This window comes from Manacus vitellinus, unplaced genomic scaffold (assembly GCF_001715985.3).
Source record: "Manacus vitellinus isolate BGI_N305 unplaced genomic scaffold, ASM171598v3 scaffold_43_pilon, whole genome shotgun sequence".
Lineage (NCBI taxonomy): Eukaryota > Metazoa > Chordata > Aves > Passeriformes > Pipridae > Manacus > Manacus vitellinus.
The window spans coordinates 5,535,217-5,562,804 of record NW_021940560.1 but is presented as its reverse complement, the minus strand read 5'-3'; the positions used below and the strand labels follow the sequence as shown (position 1 = coordinate 5,562,804).

Below are 27,588 nucleotides of genomic sequence, written 5' to 3'. Positions count from 1 at the left end.
ACACTGTGGAGTGGGAAAGGCAATAATTAGTATGAGAAAAAAGGAAAAATAAATGAATATTTGTAAATAGAGATCTGATTTTTTTCTTGATAGTGTAACTTCATCACAGTAATAGTAACTGTGACTTTGTTAATACCGCATCCGCCAAACTCAATGGAATTGTTATAATGAGGAGGAGAATTCAGCCCAATGTCTCACTAATTGAAAACAAAAAAGCCTCTTAAAGAATAATGTCATTTAATAAAGGGGTTTTGGGTTTTTTGTTGTTTTTTTATTGATTTTTTTTTTTAATAGCAATTGCACTCTGTTTGGCCAGAAAAGTTTAACAGAGCAAGTAAGCATGGCATTTGCTGTTCTCACAAGCATGTTTGACTCTTCCTTTGAAATCCAATTTTGAAAAATCAATAAAATTGCTAAAGTGTATTGCATCCTCACTGCCATATAACATCTTTTGCCATATTAATGAAAAGCTTGGTTGTTTTTTCTTTGTTTACTAATCTAAGCAATTTGAAGAAAAAAGGATCAATTCCTGTGGAGAGGGTCAGGCAGAAATTCCACATTTTCAGGTAACTCTATTTCTAGGGCCCTTGTGGTGCTATAAAATGCGATTCTCCCTTGAAGTTCTGGTCACAGCAGCACCACAGGCTGGTCCCAGAGACAGAGGCCACCAGCATTACACACAGTGAGTACTTATGTTTCATTTTAGATATCCTGGCGATTTAGGAAATGAACTGATTTTTCTTTGAAAAGTCTAATATGCACTCTTATACTTTGTATAGTCTAATTTATTTGTGGAGAGCACGTATTGACCCAATACACCCTGATGGCTCTGTCTGCAGCGTTGTGATGCATCATGTCATCAAAACATATATTACAAAGGCCAAAAAGCATTCATTTACTTGCCAGACTAACTGCCCTTAAATAATCACTATGATCTGGAATTTAAAGATCAACAAATTGATAGAAGTGGGAGAAAAGTGTTTAGTTCAATCTGTGTGCTCCTATACAAAGTCTGCAAAGCAGATTGGAGTTTGACATAGAAAACTGACTGAAATGCTCTGTCCCCTTTCACCTGAGGATCTCAAAACAACTTAAGTCTTTTCTTTAAATGTTTTCCTCGTGTTGTTTTCCCTGAGAATGGGAATTATGCTTAAAAATAAAGTAATTATATAAATGATGAGATTTCTATAGTGTGTAGTTTATCCTCACCTTCATTCATGGTCTGATTAAAGCACTAAGCTTATTCCTCCATGAGGGAGAGATATTTTCCATCAGAAGACCCCACCTCAGGAACTGTGATAGCTGACCCCATACTTTTGCTCATTATATTTTTTTTAAATATTTAGTGCTTTAATATATGTAATATAATTAGAAACACAAGACTCAGCCCAAAGAAGTCTGATGAATTCAGACAGGTCTATGTAATAACTAAAAATACCAGGGTGTAATCAATACAACTGCTGTGGCAGATGGATCTGAGGGACCTGTGTGGTTGTGGTTCACAGCTCTGAAAATGCAGTTGGGTTTACAGCACTCCTTAATAACGTTACTGAAGTGTATTGATACCAAAATGGGATACCCATAAGTGAGGTAGGTAAGTGTTAACTTCTCACCTTCTCACTGTCATTTTTGCTCACTTTAATTTCTGTGCTGGCTATTTTTTCCCCCCAGAACTTTCCGCACAGAAATTTTAACTTCAAGTGTCATTACTTCACTGAAACTAATTTGTCCCTATTATTCCTCATTACCTTTTATCTTGTAACTGCTCTTTAGAGCTTCATACAATCTGCGTATTACATTGCTCTATGTGTGCTTTACTAGTACTGATTTATTTTTTTATAAGCAACATGGTCAATATATACAAATGGTAAGCACCAACCTGATTCGCTATCTACCGTAATTGGATTCTGCCTTTAATTACAGGTGGTAATGACATTTTAAGCACCTTATACAGGTGTTGGGGGGGGTGGGGGTTATGAAATGTTAAGCAACATTAAGAAAGTCTAAGCTTCTGGAGCATTGCCAAATTTCAGAGGTGCCTTTCAACTCCAAATTGCAATTTTCATGTGAGGGTAATTATAGCTCTGGCCACCTGGACTGCTCCTGTTGGAGTCAGGTAGAGCAGAGGAGAAAGCCTGTCTGCAAGCCACACTTTGTATCTTCTCTCTTTATACATGTTTTCATTTTAAATTATTCCAAATATGTTATAGCCTGTATTCCAATTGCTAAAAACACTGTATGGCCATCTTTTTGTGTGTGTTTTTGCTGCTCAGAACCAGTGGCAGAATATATTGTTATGCATTGGCAGCATAGCTGAGATTGGGTGACCTTGGGAAAGGTATTTGAATTATGTTGATGGCCTCCTTGATCTTGGGGGAGTTTTAATTCACATCTATAATTCCAGCCTGAGAAAATTAGACGGAGATTTGTTTTGGAACTGATGGGAAAATATATAGCCAGCAAAAGGAGTTGCCTTCTCCTTCATTACACACGTAACTTCTCCTGGAAAATAACTTTTTTCTAACAATGGCACTTAAAACTTTCAGCATTTCCAGAATCAACGTATATTTCTCTGTTTCTTTGGTCCTGCCTTTTTTAAAAGAAAGTGAAAGAGGCAGCAGTTTTCTATGTCCTGTGGAAACCTAATTCAATTCTTAATTTCTCCTCCTTTTCTTCCCTTCCCACAGAACCCCTGCTTATTAGTCACAAAGCCCAAAGGTTTATCCCTCCTGTGCTTGCACAGTGCTGATTGCCTGGTGCTGCCAGCCAGGTCAGGATGCCTGAGCTGCCAGGGAGGGGGGCTCAAGCTGTTCTGGTTGGAACATGCAGCTTTATTTCTGAGATTGATCTTAATTCTTCATCTCTAACAGCCTTTTCTGGTGTGAAATCCTGGGTTTAGTGACATCAACAGGATTTCAGTTCTGAGGGCTTCCAATCTTTTGAACTGCTGTTTGGTAGGTGCATTGTTGCTGTGTGATACTGCTCCACATTTACCTGAAAAGAGGTGTCACATCCTACACATACCTTGGGGTATGTATGTAAACAGCTCTGGGGGTGTTTAGCCTGGAGAAAAGGAGGCTCAGGTGGGGACTTGTCTCTCTCTAAAACAACCTGAAAGGAGATTGTAACCAGGTGGAGACTGGTCTCTTCTCCCAAGTAACAAGCAATAGGACGAGAAGAAACAGCCTCTGGTTGCCCAAGAGAGGTTTAAATTGGATGTTAGGAAAAATTTTGCCAAAAGTGTGGTCAAGACCTGGCACAGGCTGTCCAGGGAAGTGACTGAGTCACCATCCCTGTAAGTGTTCAAAATCATCTAAATGTGGCACTTGGGGATTTGGCTTAGTGGTGAAGAAGGCTGGGCTGTGTTAGTGGTTGGACTCGATGGGCTCCCAGGTCTTTTCCAGTTTGAATGATTCCATTGTTCTGTGCTGTCTGTGTAGAACATTTCTGCCTACGAAATGTGAAAAGAAGCAAATATCTTTAGGTATAATGTGAACAAAATTCAAAAATCAAGGTGAAGCTCACACTAATGCTTATCTTGCTTGTCTGGACCAGATTATCTAGATGACCTTTTCTGAGTATTATAATGTCAGAGAGATTGGCGTGCCAGAACTAAGATTTTTTTTCTCCTTGTAGGGAGTCTGACCTCTGGCTGGATGTATAGGTCTACTTTACATTGCACTTACGAGATCAGGTAACTTTATATATATACAGCTTCTGGATTTTTGTATATAAAGAAAAAATATTCAAAATAACTCATAAATTAATTAATAAGTAGTCTGCAATACATGGAGCTCATTGCAGTTCATCATATCAATTCACTTTAGACTGTGGCAATACTTTTCCCTCTCCATAGTTAATGCTGAAACAAGCTTATTATGTGAAGTTCTCTCTTAATTTATCTGCATTTATACCGAAGACAAGGGATAATATCCTGAAAATTAAGCATGACAAGAGTTACCTTGGTTTTGTTTTAATTTTTCTGTTTTTTTTTTTATTCTCAATTTTGCTCAAAGTCAGCTTGAACTTCAGGTGCTTTTCCATCCTGTTGTCTCCGTGACAGTGTTACAAGGATGGCCTTGGTGGCCAGGTCTTGCTCTCTGCTGGGACCTGGTATGGAGCCACTCAGTGTGGCTGTCTGAACTATTACCCTCCCAGACTGGTCTTTCACCAGTCTAGTGTAAGTTTGCACTGGAAAACTGCTGGAGCTGTTCCATGTTAGTTTTGCCATGACACTAACACACTCACCCCCAGCAAATGGAGCAACACAAACAGCAAGGGGAATTTATCCTTTCCTAATTGCAGCAGTGCATCTCCTTTGCAGGTCCAACACCAAGCTTCCTTTCCCCAGGGACCAGACTAAGTAAGAAGATGCTTGTGCTAAAAAACTCAGCCCCTCTGAGCAGCTCTCACCCAGTGGAGACCCTGTGGGAGTGCAGGAGCACTGGAGCAAATTTCCAGGTCAGTGGCTCTGGAGGGATCAGGAGGCTGCCAGGGAGAGGCAGGATGTTAGTTACTGGAAAACTAGAAGGAATAAGCTGATGTACTGGGAGCTCTAATAAGCCAGACTCACAAAAGGGAAGTGATTTGAAGCAAAGACCAACTCCATTTGCCTCAACTGGAGAAAAGTGAATCATAGGATCGTGCTGTACCAGGTTGGAAGGCATCCCGAAGACCATCTGCTCCAACCTCTCCTAGAAAAAGCATTGTCTAGACAAGATGGCCCAGCACCCTCTCCTGCTGAATCTTAAAAGTGTGCAATGCTGAGGCAGCAAGAGACAGATAAAGCAGTCAGACCAGGGGATAGTAATGGCTTACAGAGTGTTCACCAGAGCTGATATGTGTTTGTTTTTAAGTTCTCACCTCCCAGTGCAATCCCAGGCCGTGCTCTTTATTCTGTCCTGGTTTATATTTGATGTCGCAGCAAGGAGACAAGGTGCCATTAGCTTTTACTTGAAAGGTCATATTGAAACTATTTTCCTCTAATCTGAGAGATTTCAGCCACAGGAAAATAAAATTTTAAAATCTGGCCCAAACAAGCCCCCTAACCTGTCCATATCACAGAGAAATGAAGTTAAACATTGAATTGTGTGTTGGAAAATTACTTCAAAATTGCTTAACTTGCTTTTCAATCCCTGGTGTCAATTGTTCTCTCTGTGAAAGAGAATGAATTCCTTCATATTTAGGAAATTATTCTGCAAAATTTTAGCCTGCCATTAACAATACCCAAATATTAAGATATATTTTGACCACTTTAAAACCTCAAAACTGAAGACATGTTTATTGTGAAGTAAGTGGGTAATCCCATCCCAGCTAATAAATGCATTGGGGTATCAAATGTGCCACTGAGCTCCTGGGACTGGATGGATACTTGGATGTCTCAGCTAAGCCATGGTGACTGACACCAGATATGAACTTTACTTGCCCTAAATACTGAACAGTGTAGAAAAAAACCTTCCCCCCACATTTGGGATGGGTTAAAAAAGCACACCTTGTCATCTCAGTTTAGCTGAAGTACTGTGACTCCTTAAGCTGCAGGAACTAAGCTGTATGGCTGAGCCTTAAGTATCTCTTTGTAACTTCAAGCATAAGCTTATATGGTTTGCTGAGGTAGGGTTCACATTTTGAAATCAAGGCTCACATTTGTGCATGTGCTTAGTTTAAAGCACTGTCAGTACTCATATTGGACTTGGAATTATCCATTGAGAATCTGAGCTATAAGGAAGAAATAAACCCAGAGGGATAGTCTCCTGTGTAAGTGTAATTCATAAATATTTGCAGAATCAGGTCTGCAGGTTCGAGTATGTCCTGTAGCTATTTTATGGCTTAGTCAGGGTTACCTGCTCATTTTGTCACTTTTAATTTTATTTTGATACTAGTACAGTGTTTGAAACTAATGTTCAAACTTTATTCCCTGTTGATCAGGAAAAAAAATATCTATGCACTGCTAGCATGAATATTGACTACAAGGTGAGCAGGACACTTTTTTTTGTCAGAAGCTTGCTTGTCAGCATGCTGGTGATAGATCAGATGTAAAGAAAATCACTTCTGCAAAACCAATTTGCTAAGAGGCCTGTAAAATCCATTTTTAAAAAGTTACTGAGGCAAAAAAAGTGAAGGACCAGCCAACCAGACATTTTGATTGGCTCTTCAAGGTCAGAACGTGATTACTAATTCATCAAATACCTTACTGGTAGCGCTGTTTGAAGAGCAAACAACTCTGTGCAGATGTTCTACCTAATAATTTCAGTATCATGGAAAGAATTTTTTACTTACTTTTGGCAGTGCTACAGTCATAGGAGCTGTGGCCTTCAAAGCACTGGCAGCCCAGTTCCGTGCAGTGTCCCTTGCTGTTACAGAGAGCAGGACACCGGAGGGCGGCGAGGATTTCCTCCAGGGGAGCAGATGGCTGGTTCCCAACACGAAACACTCTGTTTCTGCTTCCAAGCACTCTTCTTTCACATTCATTTTCCAGAAGGGCTATCAGTGCCCTCACCCAAGCCACGTCATCTTTGAGCTGCAGGTCCGAAAGGCATATTTCAATTGCCTCATCCAGCTGTTTTCCGAGGAGGTCTTTACAGGCCAAGCCAATGGTGGAATTTGCAAGAATTTGGTGGCAAATCTCCCGAGCTCTGGTGGCAGTCAGGCCATTGGGAGTGGGCCATGTCAGTGGAAATTTCATCCTAACCCCTTCAAAGTAATCCTCAGGGAAAAAATAGGCAAATCTCTCCGAGTCTCTCTGGGTCGGGCCATGCAATGGGTGAAAGGATGAGTGTTCATAATAGTCATCTTGCCTTCTCACTTTTCTTAGGTCTCCTGTTGGTTTGGTAGAGTTAGTGGAACTGTTGTTATTCATGGAAACATTGTGTGTGAGGGGCTTTAACTGGACCTTGGGGCTACCTCTCTTCTGGACTGATTTAGGCAGATATCTTTGCTCTAAAGGCTTGGTCAATGGTTTCTCACCTTTTCTTAAAGCAGACTCTGTTTCTGAGTGAGTGACAAACTCGGATGTAACATCCAGATATGGGATTGCAAAGGTGTAATCCACAGGATCATAATGGCAACCAGAGGACTGAGGGAAAGGAGTCTGAAAGGCATTCAGAGTGTTTGCCACAGGCACAGACTTAGTGTTCCCTTTCTGACATCTGCAGTAATTTCTCCTTTGCTTCCCCTCAGAAGGTGCTGGAGTCCTGTCAAATAAACTCTTCCCTGGAGGTATTCTAATTTAAAAATAGAAAGAGATTAGAGGGAGAAAACTTTCAACAAATTAGTCTATAATACCAAGTAAACTTTCTTTCCCTGAGACTGGGGTATGTACAAATTCCCAATCTACAAAAGTACTTAAGAAAATGCTTAAGTTTGGTCTCTGTTTTCTCTAGTCACTTTTGCACTGCCCTTCTTTAGTTGTTCTGTATGTTTTTTAGCACTACGTGGGGACTTTTTAGTAACAGATGCTTAGGTGTTTTTCTGGAGCACTGCCTAACTGCTTGACTTCTCTTTGCAGAACTTTCTTTGAGGTGCAGGTTACCCTTTGTGTATTACACATGAAATAAGGCTTTAGATTTGTCCCTGGTGTGACCCAGATAACTCTTGAAGAACCATAAAAAAGTCATATTTGTTTCAAGTGCTGTATTACAAAAACCACCTTTATCTGTCTGTGCTTTGCTTACCACGTGTTTCCTCTAACTTGTGGATCACTTTTTTCTTTTAAATGTTTTGTTTTTCTTTATTTTTTAATTTTATGCATACTTAATTTCATTCTTGTCTTCTAATGGATTTTTCTTTGAGTTTTTCTTTCAACACAAAGCAATTTTCTATTGATCACAGGGCTAGGCTATCATATAAGGTGAGGTGATTTCCCCCCCCCCCCTTTTTAATTTAGTCCCTCTTTAATGATGGATGAACTTCTGGAGAGTTCAACTTGAATAAACAGCCATGATTAAAGATTCTTCAGAAATTTCATATCTCTTATTGATCTTATTTGTGCAGCATAAGATGAATCCTAGAGCTTCATAGAAAAGGATGTGTTTCCTGCCCCAATAGTTGGCAGTGCATCCTTTCCAGAAAAATTTGAAATAGCACCAAAAATTTAAATTATTTTGGCATTAATTTTGTCTTGCAGCCAGAATGTTGAGGTTTCAGGAAAGTGAAAGCAGTTGTCAACATATTGGAGCCAGACACTAGATATTGTTGTTGGAAACTGTAATTTCCTTTATCCAATTTTTCCAAAATATATTGAAAATGGCATATGTGATATTACTATTTTAGTCATTGACACAACTCTAACTTTTAAATAAAACCTCTCAGTGACACTGGCAAAATGAACCAATTTCTCCTCCTGAAACATGAGCACAAACATTTATGAAACCCTTTTTCCCAGTGTTTGGGCACAGCAGAATGGGTTGGTTTTCAGGCTCATGGAAATGCACAAGCTATTTTGCATTTTAATACAATGGAGGAAAATAAAACATATTAGATATTGAGGTGGTATTAGCCCTTTGGACAACACATTTTGGTGTCTGAGTGGTCATCCTGCACACACCATTCCTCTGGCTCTAAAATAGAGGGGTTACCTGCACCTGAACCTTCTTAATTGCAAACCTAAACCAGGGCAGCAGAATTAGCTCTTCCATTGGTATAATATTGCATAAACTAAAGGCTAGAGTAAATATAATTTACTTAATAAATAATCAAATAATTAAATAAAAAAATGACTGTTCCAGAATCAGGGCAGAAATTTAACACAGAAATGAAAATGTCAGTACAATGAAACTCTTTTGCCTTGAGATTCTTTCTCCAACCTGTGTGAAACTAACTGCCTTCTTTTGGTCAGCCCTGGTCAACAGAATGGAATGGAAGGAGTGGAAAGGATGGAGCCACTGGAAACCCCATCCTTCCTCACAGCCATGCACATAACCAACAACACCTCAGTGAGCTGGGATGGGCCTTTTGTGCCCTGCATAAGATGGCCACACTCTCATTCCTCTGAGCTGCCCACTACAACCAAGGAAAACCTAAAGATAAGTTTTTCAAACTGAGCTGGATAATATTATAAACTCCAAAATTATTAGTGTTTCTGCTTCTTTCTTGGTATATTTTAAAAATGGTTTGAAAAATTATTTCACCTGCTTAAAACACATGCTTTAAAACTCAGTTCTTCTTTGCCCGTTCACTATTTAAGGACTGGGAAGCTCTAATGTTGTTTTATTTTTTAAAAGTTGTGTTGGAAAGCTGATGTGTAAACCAGATCTGTGTCATTCAGAGCCCTGCAGCTGCTTGAGAGAGGTGGGAGCCAAGGAAAGAACCAGATGGTGGGCACTCAGAGTAGCTTCAGGTACTGGAGAAAGCCTAACATGCTTTCAGGGTTATTTAAAATGAAATTAAAAACAGCAGCAGAAAAATCACCCTCTAGCTTTTGGTTTTTTCTGCACCATTTCTCTGTGGGTGGATCAGAGAATGATCCAGTCTCCTCAGGAGATGGCCTTAGTTTCTCCATTGGCTTGTTTTTTTAACCAAGTTCTGAAGGGTACTTGAGAACCCATCCTTGGGAGGACTGCAAGATGCAACTCATCACCACTCTTGCCCTTCTCACTTAGCAGGAGTTTCTCCTGCTTTCCCTGAAGTATATCCATCATATGTGCTGAGCCCTAGAAAATTCCTCAGTGCTTTACAGGCATATTCCTTTATATTGTGCTTTGGCTTCAGATCTTCCAACAAATTTGATTAGAATAGGTCCTCTTAAGGCTCTTGTTAGCACATTTTGGGTAGTGAGCTACTGGTTGGTTCTTGCACCAAGCTATTTGTCCATCTGCCTTCCGAGGAGAAAGCTCTGACTGACTGTCACATTATTAGGATATTAATGATGGCTGTTGAATTCTAAATATTACAATTTGCAATGGCAGGTCAAAACAGACATTAGATAGCCACTGCTTAGGCCCATTGAAGAGAACTAGAACATGGTAGAAGTGATTATTTTCTGAAATGTAAGAGTTCTAAAAATTCGTTGTTCCTCTAGGATTTTGCTGAGTTTCCATGTACAGAGTAAATGGTATGTTACGATGTTTTGCCTTATTTTTCCTTGTTTTCAAAACATACTTTATAAACAAGACCACACAATCAAACCCATTTGGGTTGTAGGAACACCTATTAGGCATGTTTAAAGTTCCGCAACAGGTATAAAAATGTGGGATAGGGATATGGTTACGGACAGGGATAGGGACAATGACAAGGATATGTCAGAAAGCCAGACTCCTGGTTCTGGTTCCAGACCATCTGCCTCAGAAAGTGCAAGTTTTCAGAGCTCACTGTCATCATTAGTCGAGTAGATATTAAGTTTTAACATGGTACATATATTACCACACTTTGTCAAAATGTAACATTTAATCTATACTCACATATTGTAATTAGTGTTCAGTAATGAACACAGGAAATACCAAACCCTTAATTAATCCCTATTGTCATTTATCTGCATTTTCAAGTGTGGGTGAGAACTGCCATTTTTTTTTTTTTTAAACAGCTAAAAGGGATGTTAACATGACATCACTTGTGAATATAACTTCTGTCTCAGTAAGTGCTGATGTGTATTGTGCTGACTGAAAATTAAGCCCCTGTGCTGTTGGGATGGAAATGGGTCTCCAGGCTTCCCCTCTAGGTTAAGTAGATCTCTCTGTCTGGTCGTTAGGGGACTGGGTAATGAAATAAACCTATCAAGACCATTTGTAACATGCTCAGAGCGTCTCACAGGTGGGATCCTCTCTGGCTTTGTACCTCCACTCCTCTATGAAGTCTTCCTCAGGAACGTTGCTCAGGTCGTTGTGGCTGATCCCGTCAAAGAGGCCACACAAACCCCTGGTGCTGTTGAAGTCCCTGCCTGGTGTCCTCACTGTCACACCCATTCCCCACTCGCTCACGTCGGCTCGAACAAACGCTCCCGAAGGGAACAGGATCTGGAGAGGCAGGAAAAAAACCCCAGTGAATTGAAGCTCTTACCAAGCTTTTTATGCAATAAGAAATGTCTCTTTCCATAAATGAAAATATCAAAGCAGGACGTTAGAGACGGCGGAGGTAATTTAAGATCACTTAGAAACACTATAAATATTTGTTTGTGCTATTATTTATCTTGCTTTCAGATTCCATGGTATTAAAATCTGATAGCATTACATAAATATGAAACTGCACAAGTACTTTCTTTTTAAATTAATAATTGCTCCCATTGAAGTTTTCCCACTGGTAAGTTACTGGCTAAATTTTGAAGTGACTTCTATGACAATAAGGCCACCCTTGTGTCTTTGCCTGGGAAATAATTTCTTTTAGATAAACTGCCAAGTTTGAAAAACAGCTTTCTTCCCTCTGAAAAATTTTTTCATTTTCCAAGGCCGGATTACCCAGAAAATGATTGTGTTTTAAAGTAGATAAAGTAATTTTCTCATTAAAGAACTAGTGGTAGGCTTACACTGACCTTTCAAAGAAAAAAAATGGCAAGGTTCAAAACCAGAAGTAACTGTGTGGATAATGGATTTTTCAGATTGGCTTACTAACCAAGAAATAAAAAGAAAAAAAAGCAAAAAGAAAATATCCGTTCAGCTGAAATATATTCTTCTTTGTTTGCTTTATTTTTACTGGTAAAAAGAAAATTATTTGAAAATTATCTGGGCCAGGAGCAGGAGTATACTATCCTGAAAATTAGCCTTAATATTTTCTTTTTATCCAAAATTAAAAGTTTTCAATTAATCTTAAAAAATGCATTTAAGACTTGTAAACATCTCATTATAATAATTTCAAAATAATTATTTACCTTTTTTAAGAGGCCTCTGCCTAAATATAATTTATTCAGGTAAATAATGCCCTTTGCTTTTCTGTCTTTGTGGGGATTTTTGGGTCCCTTCTAAGCTCCTCCCCACCAAATCTATTCGTATCTGTGAAGGAACAACAAGCTTATATTTTTATTCCTGTGCTGGAATCTAGAGTTTACATATTAGCTCCACTAAATAATAATGCTGCCCCTTTTAGCTTCCCAGTCATCATTTCAGGCATGCAAATACTTTCTGAGGAGCTCTCCATGAGTAGAGCAGCAAAGTGCCACCGAGTGCAATGGCAGCTTCGGACACAGTTTTGAACTCAGTCTCTCTGTGTTTTGATCAGGGCTTTTAAAGCCTCCTTTTCTTCATAAATTATTTGCCTTGGGGAATAACATAAGGCTTCATATAAAACTAGTACTTTGAACACCTCAGATGTTCTTGGCTGTCCCTCCGCTTTGGCTGTACCTATGTTTCACTTCCCAAGGTAAGTATAAATAAAATCCCAGTAATCCCCCCACATAAAACTCAAATGGCCTGATGGGTTTAACTTTTTTTTTCCGGTGGTTTAATAGGTAGAGCAGGAGAACTGCAGCTGACACAGTGCTGGGTAGGATTTGATTTCCTTCTTCACATAAATGCGTGTCTTCTAATTACATGCTTTACTGCAGGGAGGAGTATTTCCTACAAGGCTGTGTGTAAAATCCTTGCAGTCAGAATTGCATGAGCTGTTCAGTCTTCCGTCTGGATTAATATTTCCAGGTGTGGATTTATTTCAGGAGTCTGGAGGGCTGTAACTCTTTCCTTTCCTGCTACCCCAGGCAACATATCCCACCTGGATTTAACGTGGCTGATCAAGGCTTTAAAGAAGCTTTTTTGAGAGATATATAGTGACTGGCTCCTGAAAGCTTTCACCTTGCACAGAAAAACATGACTTAACCCCACTCTAAGCCTCCTTGAATGTCACGGGACCCAGGGGAGAGCCGGCTCCTGTGCTGCATGAGGCTCATGATGGGCAACTGCTGAGCAAACCAGGATGCTCTGTGGTGTGATCAGGGATCACTGCTGCACAGTTCCTATAGATTCCTGCTAAGATAAGAGCAGGATCCATATTTGTGTCCTGATTTGTTTCCCTGAGATTTACCTCAGGTGTAAATGAGAATCGGGTTTCCTTGCTAAGAATATTCTAGTAATAAAAGAGTTATTGTATTGCATTGAGTTGCAAAATGAAATGACAGCTTGATTCCTGCTTTTTCTCTATTCTATAATTAACATACTCTCAATTACTACCTTCCTGAGTTCTATTCCAAGCGAGATCACAAGGAGAGCCAAGCACACGCTCTCCCTGCATCATTCTGGCTCTAGTGTGGACCAGTCTTCATCCAAAACATTTCATGGCAATAAATCTTGATGATACAACTCTAGGACAAAATTATCTTCTTGGCCATAATTTGTGGCTCTTCTCCTCACCAAACCCCCTGGTGCAGCCTGCTCTTATTCTTCCAGTGATTTCACTGGATTAGTGTGGACAAGTGATACTTATGCAAAGTATGTTGTGGCCATCTATTTTTTAGGCAAATGCTTTACATTACACCAAATGCTGCACATTTGCAGCCCATTTTCATAGCTTTTGGGGGCTGTCTGGATCTGACTAATAGTGCCTTACTGCTCCACTCTAAAACTCCATTATTCTGCTACCTGTGATGTTTCCTTGAATATTTATATCGCGAGCTCTGCAAAGAAATTTGCTTTATGTGATGCGGTTGGGTAGTGCCTGGCATAAACAAACACGGAGCTGGCTGCAGCGCTGCAGAGAGTAAGTAGCAATATTAGTGCTCTGCTATGTCTCTAAGAAATTTCCAGAGATGCTTGTTTTGTTTTGTTTTACAGTTTGTTAAACTAACACTTTAACCAGCTACTTCCCTGCATCTTGTTTCGCGTTGCATTTTGCTGCGGGTGCTCTTATGGCTTCAGGTAGATGTTTTTGCAGCAACTTTATTAATAATTCAGAAATATTTAACCCGTGTTTTCAAAGCACAGCAACAACAAGAGTGCTCAACCATCCGTGTACTGTTATTTTTACAAAAATGCCGAACCATCCACGTACTGTTATTTTTCTGCCTCCGTAAGACTTCAGGATTTTAACGTGCGGCAGTGCCTCGGTGCTTTTGATGGTCAGCTGGGGTCTGCTCTCCCGAAAGTGGCCATTGCAAGTGTCCAGAATCACGGTGTCACCCCCTTCCTGGGCAGCTACACCACAGTTGCAGGCGGTGGCAGAGCGGTGGCCTCCGCAATCCCACTGCCGGACGTGCACCTCAAACACCCGCGACACACTCTGGCACAGAAGGAAGGTCCCGATTTTGTAGTTGTCATAGCGCCTAAACAGCCACAAAGAAACAGAAACAAGGAGGATTTAGAGACTCTGAGCATCCACCTGCTTTGGTTATTTGTTGGTGGTGGCTGGCCTTGGAGGAGGGAAAAATCCCCACACAGGGAAGCGTTTCTCCAGCGCTGTATCCAAGGGAAACGCCGCCGTAGTTATTCGCTGGAAGTGCATGAGAATTCCCGTGAAAAGCGGGAGCTGTCTCCCAGCTGCTGCCATGGCAATGGGCGTGGATAAAAAGGATAAACATTTGATATAAAGCAAATGGGAAGAAGTCCCTGCCTCCAGGTCTTAATAAATATGTTTTGGTTCTAACCAGATGCTTTCGAGCATGATCTTCCTCAAAGAAAGGAAAATCAGTGCTAAAATAAGCTCTTCTGTGACCAATCACCAATTTTTACAAGTCTTGCTGTGGCTAGGTAAAGGCTTCCTGTGAAAATCTGGGATTCTACTGAAAACCTGCTAAAATGAAGTTGATATCTCCCCCTCAACAGCTTCCTTGTAAGCACAACTATCCCACTAAATGCACTGACAATCAGCACAAGGCAACATGGTGAACAGTTTAGGACTTTCATTCTTTTTTGTAAGGAGCATCCTTGTTCCATCTGAGTAGGGCCAGGAACAGAATAACTTTAACAATTTTGGAAGTGCTTCCCCTTTGTATGAGCCACCTTCAGTCCCTGGGATTTTCACAACAGGAGATGGGAGAGGATTCTCTTCTGTTTGTGCTCTCACTGCATAAACTTGTCTTATTCTTACTCTATTTTGTTCTAATATGTTGTACAAAAGAAAACAGTAGCCATATACTTTATATATGTGTCTGGAGTTTTCTCTCTACAAGCCAACAACTTCCATCTTAAAAACAATGGATTAACCTCCTTTCCTTTAAGGCACTGCAATTAGTTTTAAACACAATTTTTATGAAATTAAGTAATATGGAAACCAAGTTATAAGCTTATAATAATAAGCATTATTCTTTTCTGGAATAAAAAAGATGTAAAAAGGAATGTATAAAATATCCCTGCTAAATAACAGGATTATTTTTAAGCACTGCCATATGAACATCAATATTTTCCAGGCCATTATTGTTTCATATACAGAGGAACAAACAGCTTGAGAACAGTGATTTTTTTAGCATGTATATTTCTACATTTTATTTCTCTTCAGAATAAAAGACATAGAAAACTATGTAACTTGAAACACAGTAAGAATTTAAACTTCAATGTCTTTTCTATGCTAGAAAAGACATCTGACTTTATCTTTCATCTTGAAAAACTTAGTCAAGTTGGCCATAAAGAGATAAGATTTTGAATGGTTCTGTCTCATCTTATTTTCTAATCAGGTTCATAAATCCTAAGCACGTGGCAGAGATGTTGCTGCTAAGATTGATCAGAACCAAGGACAATATAAAAAAATAGACAATCTCTTTTAATATCATTTTCTTATTACATTTGGACGTCTTCAGAGGAGAGTGAGAGGGGAGAGGGCATTTAATGAGAGCACTTTCTACAGTTTCCTCATATGGGATCAGCTTAGAAGGAAAGGTGTTTAGGGAGACTGATGGAAAATAAGGCACCACAATGGCTGTACCCAGATTAATCATCTCCATCTGGTAAATAAGACTGTATTTGCATATGCATATATATGCCATTGCATTATGGGAACTGTTTTCTACTTGCTAAGCACTGGCAGTGGACCCAAATCCAACCCTTCTGGAAGTCTCTTCAATTAGGCCATGGCAAGGAACCTGCTCTGTGTCTAAATTAAACCTTTCAGCCGCCTTTGGTTCAGCTGAATGGATAATTGAACGTAGGTAAACTCTTGTGATGTTTATACAACTGTAATTGTGATAATGATTCTTTGGACAACATTTGAGAAATTACTTTTGTCACTAAAAGCATGAGGTAGACTTACTAGAGCTCTTGCACAAAGTTCTGCATGTTCTTTGTGAACCAGGCATCACTGTTTGGGTCTAAATCAGCCTCCCCAATGCCCTCCCCCATCCTACTTCCTTAATAGTCTGAAGCAATGGATGGACTGGGTGGAAAGGGGTTCTTCCCTCTGTGTCTGTATGCTTGGATTGTTTTCCAAGGGGTGCAGCTAGTTTTGTCACAGCATGAAGTCATAACTCAAGTTGTGCTCTTTATCCAAGAATTATAGAACCCTCTTAAGTCTTTGGTTATGAAAGTGAGATGGTGTAGTAATACTTTCTGTTGGTTAATGGTAAGAGAGGGACAGAAGGGAACATAAATGTATGTGAACAATTACTATTAGTAGTGTTAAATTAACTAACACCATGCACTTCCGCTTCACCAAGCAACACTTCTTTTTATTAATCCAGTGTTTATTGTGGCCATTCCTGAAGATTTTCCACCATAGTTTTTGCCACCAAATTATTTGATTTGTTGACATGTCTGTACAGGCTCCCTCTTTCCTTGCTAGTAAGAACTATTTTATGATAGTTCTAACCCTGTGAAGATCTGGGTAATGGTGAAGGATGTTGTCTGATTTCAGAGCACTCATCACATTGTTCTCAGGGAGGAAAGCTGTTGGGTTACATTGAGTAGTCACTGGACGCTTGGGGACATATAAACTTCTACAGACTATCAAAAACCCCAGAACCTGCCAGGACTTAGTTGTGGGCTAGTAAGACAAAAGCCACTAAAGCCAATCAGCACTGCAAGCTGAGAAATTTTTCCATAGTGCAGAAAATGGCACCATTACCCCGAAGATAATATTGATGGATGGATTAGTGCAAATGCTTGAGAAATCTGAGAAATCTTCTTACCTTTTTTTTTTAAGGGTAAAATGCAAAATAACCTGGATGATGTATATAGTTCACCAATCAAGACATATTTCCCTTTTTACTTTGCCTTAAAAGGATTTTTTGCATGTTTAGTTTTAAGCTAGGACTTCATATTTAAGAATCTGCAATTTATGGCTTGAAAAGCTTTTATATTTATAATGTGCCATAACTAGTAATGAGGGCTATACTTTTGCTTTACCAGGCTTTCACATTTGTTTAATTTAGAAGGTACTTTGCTATAAAAGGAAGTGCTCTCTCTGGATTTTAGCTGGTATAATTAACGCTATTTCACATCTACGCTCCAATATACACAAATTGATTGTGCTTATGCTGTAAAATATGACACATTCTTCTTTGATTTTCAGTCACTGCCTTTGGTGAAAAGAATGAAAAGATTACAACATAAATATTTCTACAGACATATATTAGTAGGAGGAATACCAAAGGGGAGTGTTGTCATTAAGAAGTGGGAGTTAGGTATTTCAGTTGTCTAATGAGTAGCTAACTACCTCAGATGTAAAGTGAGCCATTGAAAACATCACTATAGAAGTTACAAAGTACATTGGAAGTGACTGCCTCAGCAGGAAAATTTTACTACCAAAAAGAGCAGCCTTTTGATTTTTCAATTTTATCAATTTTCCAATAAACCTGATAAAGAAAATATTCAAATAAATATTTTTAAATAAGTTAAAATTTCAGTTTTTAATGCTTTTAATTTAAACTTTGAAAAAGTAAAGTTTTCAGTTTTCCATTTTCATAGTTTTTATTTCATCCTTACATTTCCCCGTTGCGTATTTTCACTGCTGCTAATGGGAAAGTCAAAGAAGGGAAGCAACTCTAACCGTGGAAGGCAGGACTGTGTTTATATAAATGCCTGTTTGCATAGAAAACACTCCTACTTTTTTCTCTTGGCAATGTTCCCCATCTTCAGGCTTTCCCTTGCTTTTCTCGTGACAGGAACCCATCCCCAGGGCTCAAGTGGGTGGCAAGGGTGCCAGAGAGACAATTGATCACCACTCACCCACAGCAATTCTGCTACTACACTGTGATCTTAGAGTCTGCTGCCTCCTCCACAGGCTTTGGGGTCAGGCAAATGGATTTCCTTGGATTTTATTTGATGAGTGTTCTGCTATGGATCTCAGAAGCAGTTTTGATAGCTTATCAAGCTTTGTTTGCTTACAACTTTGTATTCATACAGGGGTGGGTAAAGGCTGTTATTTCCTTCCCTTCCCTTTGACTAATTTTGAATGTTTCTTTTCTTTCCTGTGTAACACCCTCACCTGAGCCTGTCTACATATCATTCATAGTTCACATAGTTCCAGATGCCCAAGAGCTGATGCTCCACTCATCCTCTCAGCCTAATGCTTCTTTGTCCCTAAAATTTCTTTTAGCTATTTCTCTTCTCTTCCTTCACCATTTACATTCTGCAGATCAGTCTCTTTCTAATAATTTTTTTATTCCTGAAGAACACTCACATAGTTTCTTACTTGAGCCCAAAAGCTTTTTCTGCAATTCTTCCATTCACAACACCTAACGCACACATAGTTTCAAACACATTTTCCCACCACATTCCCTTTCATGACCAAAGGGAAATGCTTCAGTTCCAGACCTCTGTGTCATCCTTTGCCTTCAGGTTATGGTTTTGTACCAGGACAGAAGCAGGAACAGCATTCCCTACTCCTTAAATAGAGAGCTATAAAATCATTTGCTAATGTGTTAACATTTTTTTGGATAGGCAGATGAAGAAGTTGCTTAACTGATGTGTAATAAGGTAGCATAATCATTATAATAATTGAAAGAGAAATTATTTACAATAATAAATGGGAATATAAGTAGGAGTAATGGAACTGTGAAATGATGGGTAAGAAACTTGGCTGAATATCAAGACGTAATATATCTTAGTGAAATAACCTAGTTATTGAGATGGCAGAAGCCCCATCAGCTTGGTACATTTAAGGCTGCACTGGACAGAGCAGTAATGGTCTGCCCACAAGGAAGAGACCTGCAGTTATCAAGGGGCCAAGTTAATCCTGGGATTTTTCTCTTTCAAGCTTGTGTGACTCTGAGTCAGGATGACACAAAGGGACGGGCTTTTCCAAACTCCCAGTGCATAAAGAGAATATAAATTGCTTAGAAGCATTTTTGTATGCTATCAATAACAAGATTAAAAAATGAGTTATTCAAGTAAAATTACTTTATTTCACTTTAGACCTTTTTTTCCCATGGAAGTAATGTAAAAATGTGTTATATGGCTGAGAGGGCGTCTCCATTCCAAGAAGCACTTTTCAGTAATTTATTACTCCCTAACCACAACAATCTGGCAGATCACTGTCCATTCTTAGCCCTAAATCAAAAGAGAATATTTTAGAACATAAATGTATAGAGAGATTTGAAATAATATTCCAATCTAGTTTAATATCCCAGAGTTGAAATAATTGCAGATACATGAGGCATGGGAATGTCTTTCAATCTCTTATAATTCTTCTGCAGCTTCTACATTTCAAGCAACCAAACTTGCATGAAACAAGTTCCTGACCACATTATAAATTCTGTTCAGCAAAGCAGGAGGGAAACTGGGAAGCTGTAGATGTGCAGAGATAATCTCTGAGCTCAGACTACCCAGTTTAAGTGAAATCTTTATTTGAGGCAGATGTATAATTTTTAATGGGATCACTGCCTTTCTTGCTCATGTTTCATCAACAGACTTCTTCAGATGCACCTCCAGAGCCTGCTGGACTGAAATTGGGACATTAGGATACCAGGATTAAAATATCATGCCTGCTGAGCCCCTGTGGACCCTGTGCATCTAAAGTCATTATCTGTGCCATTAGGAGGTTAACAGTGGAATGACAAACCTGGAATATGATCTGAAATATTACCAACTTTGGATCAAACTTGCCAGATGCAAACTTTAAAAAACTTTCTATGTTGTCAATTAGCTGGGATAAATAGATACATGAATGATTAGGGAAGTTCAACAAGGAAAAGTTCTGTACAGTTCAGGCTGTCAAATACAAAAGTACCACTTTGTAAGTCTTTAAGTAGCTTATTGCTGGGTAATATAGAAGGACATTTGGACACTACAGCGGGATGTACAACTTTTATTTTTGCACTCTTCCCTTGATATTTGCCATTTATCATTTCTGGGCATCTTTCAGCCGAGACAGTGTGGCCATCTGTATGTTTTTTTGGGTAGGTTTGTGACTGTCAACTCCAGCTGTGCATAAACCAGCTCTAGAAGTAGAAGAAATCAAGGACATCCTGGTGATGAGTGACTTTACAACTGTTGTTAGTAAAGTGATGGGAAGGACCAGCCTGTCCCTGTGTGCTGTGCTGCTCCAGGGATGCAATGGCTCACTTGTGTGGAACTGGGGTGTCACTAACACGGTGGTTTGTGGTGTAGGCACCTTCTCAAAGTCATTAGTGGTGGTTCTGTTTGAAGAACATTTTGGAATCTGACTTTTGTCTTGTAAAAATTATTCAGACTCAAACCCATTACTTCTCCAAGATTGATCCATTTTTAATCCTTTTCTTAAAAGGAGTAAAAACAGCTGGAAGGAAACCATGTATGTTATTGAAGCACGACATTCCTCACTGTAAGCAAACTAGTACAATGCTCTTTTGTTATTCTAATGCATGTAAAACCAAATGCATGTCAGATCCACAAACTGGTAACTGCAGTAATTGAGCCAAATTATTTCAAAGTAGAATACTCACCATCCATCAAATGTGATAATGTGTGGATCAGTGAAAGAGTAGCAGTTCCCTGTTGGGAGGTCTCGAACTGTGACCTAGTTAAAATGAAATGTGTAATGAATACAGTCTACACAGCAGTTTTTCTTCATTACTGTTTCTCACAAAACATAAGGGACGGGATTCATGGGTTAGCTACAAACTACAGTCTGACTTCTCAAACATGATTGTGGATGGGTACAAAACAGGCTTCACTTTCAAGCAACGGAGTTTAATCACATGCAATAAAGGGAGTTCAAAGTGCTCCTATTCACCTGATGTAATGTCTTTCTTTTTCTGGTACAATATGAAGGCTTTTTATTAAAATTTTTTGCTAAGAAGTAGATCATTCACTGAAATTATCAGGAGAGTAGAGTGCTCATTAAATTGTACAACTTTTAATGCCTGAAGTATGGTAAAAGGTATGCTGTAATTAAGTAGCATTAGCATGTTTTAGTAGTAGTTACCTGTCCCTAATTTGACCTTAGATTTCCAGTTACAGTGTCTGATTGGCTGAGTTATATATTTGATGTGGTTATTGATCAGAAACTGGTGATAAGGCCCCACATCAGGCTGTTGGAGCTGCCTGCTTTAGGCACATGTAAAAAGAGAGGAAAGGATCTACTATAGCAACAGAGATCATCTGCATCAGTTCTTGGTTGTTTGGGCACTAGCTGGGTCACAGACGAGGTATGAGAGTCTTGGTACTCTGCAAGTAGCCTGCAAAAGCCAGAAACAGGACTTTGAAGCTATAATACCTGACTCTCAGGCAGTGCTGGACCCACATTGCCACATCTGCTCAAGGAGGTGTTTTCCCATGGCTGAATGCTCAGCTGTCCATTTCTCAGAAATGTAATTTTGGGTTGTGTAGTGATTTGTAATATGAAGAGCTCCCAGTCATTACTGGTGAGAGTGATGAAGTGCTATGGTTTTCCCTTATCCATCCTGCCAGGCTGATTTTTTGGACAGGGCTGTTAATTCTTTGCTCTCTCTTTGCCCGTGAGAAGTCCAGAGGTGAACTTCAGTTAGTTCTACCAGGATCCATGGAGCGGGGAAGAGGAATGGCTGTTCTATCCATGTGCAGTCTTTCAGTGACAAAGCAGATCTTAACTTTTGGGAACAGTGGTGAAATTAAATACATGAATAAGAGGGTGAAGATAGAACGATGGTTTCTGACAACATTCCTCACCTGTGCAATACATCATCTGTGTTTCAAAATACCCCTTAACCTTGGCACAGAAACACTTCTAAGACACCCCTTCAGTGTCTGGCACACCAAACTATTAGAGTGATGGTCTTGAGAAAGGAAAACTGAACACCTCTTTGAACAGCTTTTTGATCTGAGGTAATTTGTATCAGATCTACAGTGAAGAAGTGTCTGAGAATTTTCCCATTTTCTCCATGGCCTCACACTTCCTAAGCAAAACTTTAGCACAAAGAAATCCGTGTGGTCCTTTCTGCTCTGCTCTTTCATGCATGAGATCAGCAGAAGATGCAAGTCCTGGTTGTAGGCAGGTGTAGTTTGCTGAGGAAATCCTCTTTATCAGGTGCCTGGATGTGTCGGGATGTTCTGCCCACCATTTCCGTTCAATTTTCAGATAAATCAAAAATATTTGAACAAGTCAGAAGGACTAAAGATTATGTGAGCTTTAATACATGGGATTTTTCTTGCTTTGTTGCAGGAACTGTGTTACATTAAGGCCTCTAATTAACTGCAAAACAGCAACAGGAAAATGGAGGGGAGGGAAGGTAATGTCTATTATGTTTCCATAGATCAAGTTTTAACTGAGATAAATGGAATTTATTACAATTGGTTAATTCAATTTCACACTTGCTACATTTTCATATTTTAATGAAAGAATTTGTAACTTCAAGAAAAAAAAATGGCTATGTGAGTGCATTACACTGAATTAGCTGTAGTTTCTGATATAAGAATCTTAAAATGTTCAAAAGAAGCCTGTGCTGGAGAGGAAAGGTTATAGTTCCACACTTGGCATTTTACCTTTGAAGACAAAAATTCTTTTGGTCCAGTTTAATGTCATTCTCTCCTGAGCAAATCCACAAAAATTAGGGCAGAGAAATTGCGGATTTCACTTGGGGTTTGTTTTCGGTTACTTAAAATATACCAACTTGGATGTGCCGCTGCTCTGAGAAATTTAGCTTAGTCAAATCTGTGCTCTGGTTATTTCTCTGGGGTGGTGGGATTACAGCTCTCAAACCACCCAGCTGAGGCCCTGAAACAGCTTCACAGACAAGGGGCTGGTCCCTGCTCACCATGTTTCTTTAGCCAGGCTTTCTGCAGGGAAAGTGTGGCTTGCCTCCCTGATTGCTTCTTATTATTTTTATTTTGCCCATTTTGCGCAGGGATAAATGAAAAGATGGAGCAGCCACATGCATTGTCAAAGGTGTCCTGGTGATTCCTAGCAGAAGGACACACTGAACATAGCACTGCTGAGCCCTTTTCTCCTCTCTCGTTTCTGAGGCACTGTCTTTCTTCTGCTTTTTCAGAAAATGTCCTCCAAACCCTCATTTTCCCCCCTCCTTCCTTCTTGAAAAGGTGCTAATTCCCTAACCCACACTGCCCCTCTCTCCTCTTCCAGTGTACAGAAACACGCCTGCTTACATCTACATTCCAGCTCTTGGCCTTACTGATGTGTTGGCTGATAACCAAACCTAAATCTGCTAAAGCACCTGTTAATTCTCTTGGTGTATAAAGAAATTGTTTTGGTTTACTCTGCTGACAGAGGGCAGGGTTAGATTAGATATTGGGAAGAAATTCTTCACTGTGAGGGTAGTGAGACACTGGCACAGATTTTCCAAAGAGGCTGTGGCTGCCCCATCCCTGGAAGCGTTCAAGGCTAGGATGGATGGGGCTTGGAGCAGCCTGGTCTAGTGAAACATGTCCCTGCCCAGGGCAGTGAGGTTGGAATGAGATGATTTTTGAGTTCCCTTCCAATGGAGACCGTTCTGTGATTTTATGATGCCATCCCAAACATGTTATGTGGTTCAGGGTTATCAGCATCGCATTTTCTTTGAGGGAGAAAAAAAAAAAAAGCCTCTCATTTAAATTTGACACATTTTCCAACTTATTTTAGGACCTGACCTTCACATCCTTGGGCGTGTGAGCCCTCCAAAGCAAATCCCTCCGTCCGACTGGCTCAGCTCTGACGTGGCTGACGCGGTTCCCGTCCTGAGCGAAGTCTGTCACGGTTGTCACTGTCACCGTGGCTGCTGCACAGCTGCCTTCCGAGCAGGGAGCCTGCAGCAGATCCACCTGGCACGCTGAAAGGGCAATGTTTGGGGGCCCTGGTAAGCGGCTGTCTAAAAGGAACACAAACACAGCGTCTGACAAGAGTTCTCCAAACAGTTAACCATACCCTGTTTACCATTCAGCACAAATGCCTCACGTTCCAGGACACACATGCCTTGAAACCAGATGGGGTTTGCATGAAGACAGTTGTGACTGACTGAATCTGGCATCCCTCTGCACCTGCTGCTGTGCTGTTTTTTTCCCCCCATGTGTTACAAAGTTTACTACAACTCCACGGTGCCTATTTTTCCACAGGTGATGATATTTCTGGTCTGACAGTGTCATCTTTATGGGTCCATGCCCAGTGAATGAAGACAAGTAGTTCTCGTGACAAAGAAAGAGATGAGTCTGTGTTTCTGAAAAACATTTTTCTTTCACTAACTTGAGGATAAGGAGGTATATGCTGGGAGTTATTTATTTTAAAATAAACAGATTTTTTATGTGGAAGGGGAGGATTCTTGAGTTAGTTTTTAGAGAACTATGGATCCACAACAGAAAGGCAAGTGCAGCAGATCTGTATTTGTATTTTTGGTTTAGTTAGGTTGCAGCATTTTACTTTCCAGTCTGTAAAATGGTGATAGTTTTGTATCCTTCACAGAGGTATTGTGAGGATAGATTCACTAAAAGAATGAGGAAAAATAAGAAGCTATGGAGGTATTGGCTATATAAGTGTCTGTGATGGGTAGGGAAATGATGGGTGGTGGCAAAATCAGTATGACAATGGCAGCCCAAGTCACTCATGCAGCTCTGCCTCTGCACATCACATCTTTCCTAAAGGGATCTCTACAAGCAGCAAGAATGATAATGTCCACCTCTCATGGGTGCTGACCCTGATGAGGTCTCAGGTAAAGGGCAAACCTGAACTTTTTATTTCCACAGATGTGTTTTTCCTTACAAACATTAAATTATGATAGCATTTATTTCTAAGCCACCTGGTCTGCACTGCATATAAGAAACCACCCAACCTTACATTAATCCTTTGGTTGACAAAAAATGAAATTATGATTCCTATTGAAGCCACTCAGAATCTCACTGCTGATTTCAGAACTTACAGCATTTTTTGAGGGATATTTAGTTTGCTGTCTCAGACCATTAATTATCATCTGCTAAGGTTCTAGAAATGGTGCCAATACAATTAAACTGAGATGAAAATAAGTGATTTTCTGAAATTAAAAAAAGCGATTTTCATATAATTTCTCCCATTTGTAGAATTGCTTAATAATTTATAGAGGTGGCATTAAGGTATTTTAAGATGACATTTCTAACACATTCAAATAATCAATGTTTTATTCCTTATGGAAAAGTCTTATGAAATATAATTTAAATTAACCATGTAGAGTACTATAGGAACTGAACTAAAACCTACAGATATTAATAACATATTATCTCTCATATCAAATCCTTAAAGGCTGCCTCACCTCACATTTTATAGAAAAGTCGTGGCTCATATTCAAGGCTCTTGATTCAATTAAATTGGAGGTTTCCGTGAGGAATAGTTATTGCCATTACAGCCCCATGAGCTGTGCTCACAATCCAGAGCAAAAGCTTAAAATCAAAGAAAATCATCTTGTCAAAATAGTAATGATAAACTTAAGAGAAGCCAAACTCCCGTGGCTCTGCTATGCCTTGGCATTCATTATGATATTGTCTGAATGTGGAAAGATATTTCTGTTCTTGTAATTAGCTTTCTTATCACTTATTCCTACATAATTAACACAACTGTGTTGTTATATGGATTCAGTCAGAAAAGGAGCTTGCCAGTTATTTTATTTGGTATAAATGAAGCTTAACTAAAATGGGGTTTATTTTTAATTTACAGCACTGTGGCCAGCACATTTTTCAGAAGCCCGTGGTGTTCCTTCAGATAAACTAATGGACCCTAAAGACAATAAAGGCTCAACACAAACATGTGGTTATGCAAACACCCAGCAGCAGATACTCAATCTTAAGTATATATAGATAGCTCAACTGATCATAAACAGCCTGAGTGTCATCCAAGGAAACAGCCTCAGGACGGAGCAACCAGGGGCTAAAGCTGGGTTTAGTTTAAGCTTCAGAAATGAGTTAATTGAAACTAACAGAAATTTTCCACTTCAGCAACAACTTCCTTCAAAGATTAGTTAATTGGATGAGTTGTGCCTCCATCCTGACACCTCTTGGCACCGACACATCAAGCCCATTGACAGCTTGAAAATAGAGCTGCTTCTGCAAGTCTTGTATCCTCTCTTTCTTCCAGTCCAGTGCACACTGTGGGATTGGAGAAGCCCGTGGCAAGAGGTCAGGCTCAGTCCAATCTATCAAGCTCAGCCTCCCCCATTTGAGAGCTCCTGGACCCTGCTTTCAGTGTCAGTGAGATTTTAAAAGGCTTTATTGATGCCTAAGAAACTGTGAGTTAAATGCAATGACCTTGACTGGGACTAATTCTTATTTGATTCTCCTAGCAGTCTGTGCCTAAGTTACTTGGACTCTGTGGGGACGTTGTACCACCTACTAGCTTTGGCATCCTCAATCCCTCAATATGAGCAGGATCTTTGCTGCCTCAATATCTAAGAAAATCTGTTCCCATGAGCTCATTGGATGTTTTTCTGATGGGCCAGCACAGACTCTAAGCCAAGAGCAATATGCAGAACAGAGCCATGGAGAAATGCAAAGCACTCCACGTACCAGAGCCAACACAGCTGCTGGAACCATAAGGTGCTGCTCAGTTTAAGATCATTGTGTTATGATACCATTTGAATGACTTTTTTTCCTTCTGTCTAAGCACTTGGCTGATGAGGAGGAGAGTTAGGAGAGGGATTTAAACAGAGAAAAATATCAGGAACTATCTGGGTCTTGCCAACATTTTTTAGAGCTGGGTTTTTGTGGGTAGAGAAACTGCAGCTGTAATCCTATCTCTGAACGTTTCTCTCACTGAGTCACTTATGGAAGAGAAATAAGTGGCTTGTTAGAAAAAGGTGTGCGTGTTTTATTTAGTGCAAATGAAAGGTAAATAGCAATGGTATTCCATCAGATTAACCTGAAGAAATCATTCACTGAATAAAAGGGCAAGAGTTTTCTAAGTGACTTCATCAAGGTTTTCAATTAAAAAAAAAAATTTAGAAAGCAAAAAATATATAAGCATAAGAATTTTTTTTTTCATTCTGTATTAAGTTAGAAAAAACTACAAGCCAGAAAAAGGCTTCAGTATACATTTACTGAATAATAAATCAGCACAGGAGTTTTTTATTGATAATTAATGAAATTGTTCTGCCTAAGAACATTGCTGCTACAAAAAACCTTAAAATGGAATTTTACACTCCTGGAATTTAAAATAAGTTCTACTCACAGTTATTTCATCCATAAATCTCTACAGAATACTGTTCAGGTTATTGCTAGACAGATTTATGGTTTTGAGGTTTTTTTCCTCAAAAAACTGTCTGATATTATCAGCTGTTTTATTTTGCAGATAAATATATGTCCTAGTGTGTTGATTTTATGGCTTCTGCCCTTTGTTATTATTTACATATCATATTTTCTATTAGAATCAATTGTAATTTAATTCTGGAAAAACTAATCCATTGAT

The 27,588-nt window shown here is 39.5% G+C and overlaps 1 protein-coding gene and 1 long non-coding RNA gene across 2 annotated transcripts in view; one reads left to right on the top strand and one right to left on the bottom strand.

Moving 5' to 3' along the window:
• The window catches only part of LOC103759527 (von Willebrand factor D and EGF domain-containing protein), a 175,847-nt gene that overhangs the window by 87,162 nt on the left and 61,097 nt on the right, over window positions 1-27,588 (bottom strand). The window contains exons 7-11 of the mRNA XM_029962195.1: window positions 23,820-24,037; window positions 20,702-20,775; window positions 13,903-14,173; window positions 10,768-10,946; window positions 6,277-7,220 (exon numbers count right to left, since the gene is read on the bottom strand). Coding sequence (XP_029818055.1) covers window positions 6,277-7,220; window positions 10,768-10,946; window positions 13,903-14,173; window positions 20,702-20,775; window positions 23,820-24,037 — 1,686 coding nt within the window. The remainder of the gene's footprint in view (window positions 1-6,276; window positions 7,221-10,767; window positions 10,947-13,902; window positions 14,174-20,701; window positions 20,776-23,819; window positions 24,038-27,588) is intronic.
• LOC108640771 lies at window positions 1,477-4,453 on the top strand. Its single transcript, XR_001921460.1, has 3 exons — window positions 1,477-1,590; window positions 3,637-3,694; window positions 4,325-4,453. It is a non-coding gene; the product is annotated as an uncharacterized LOC108640771 (long non-coding RNA).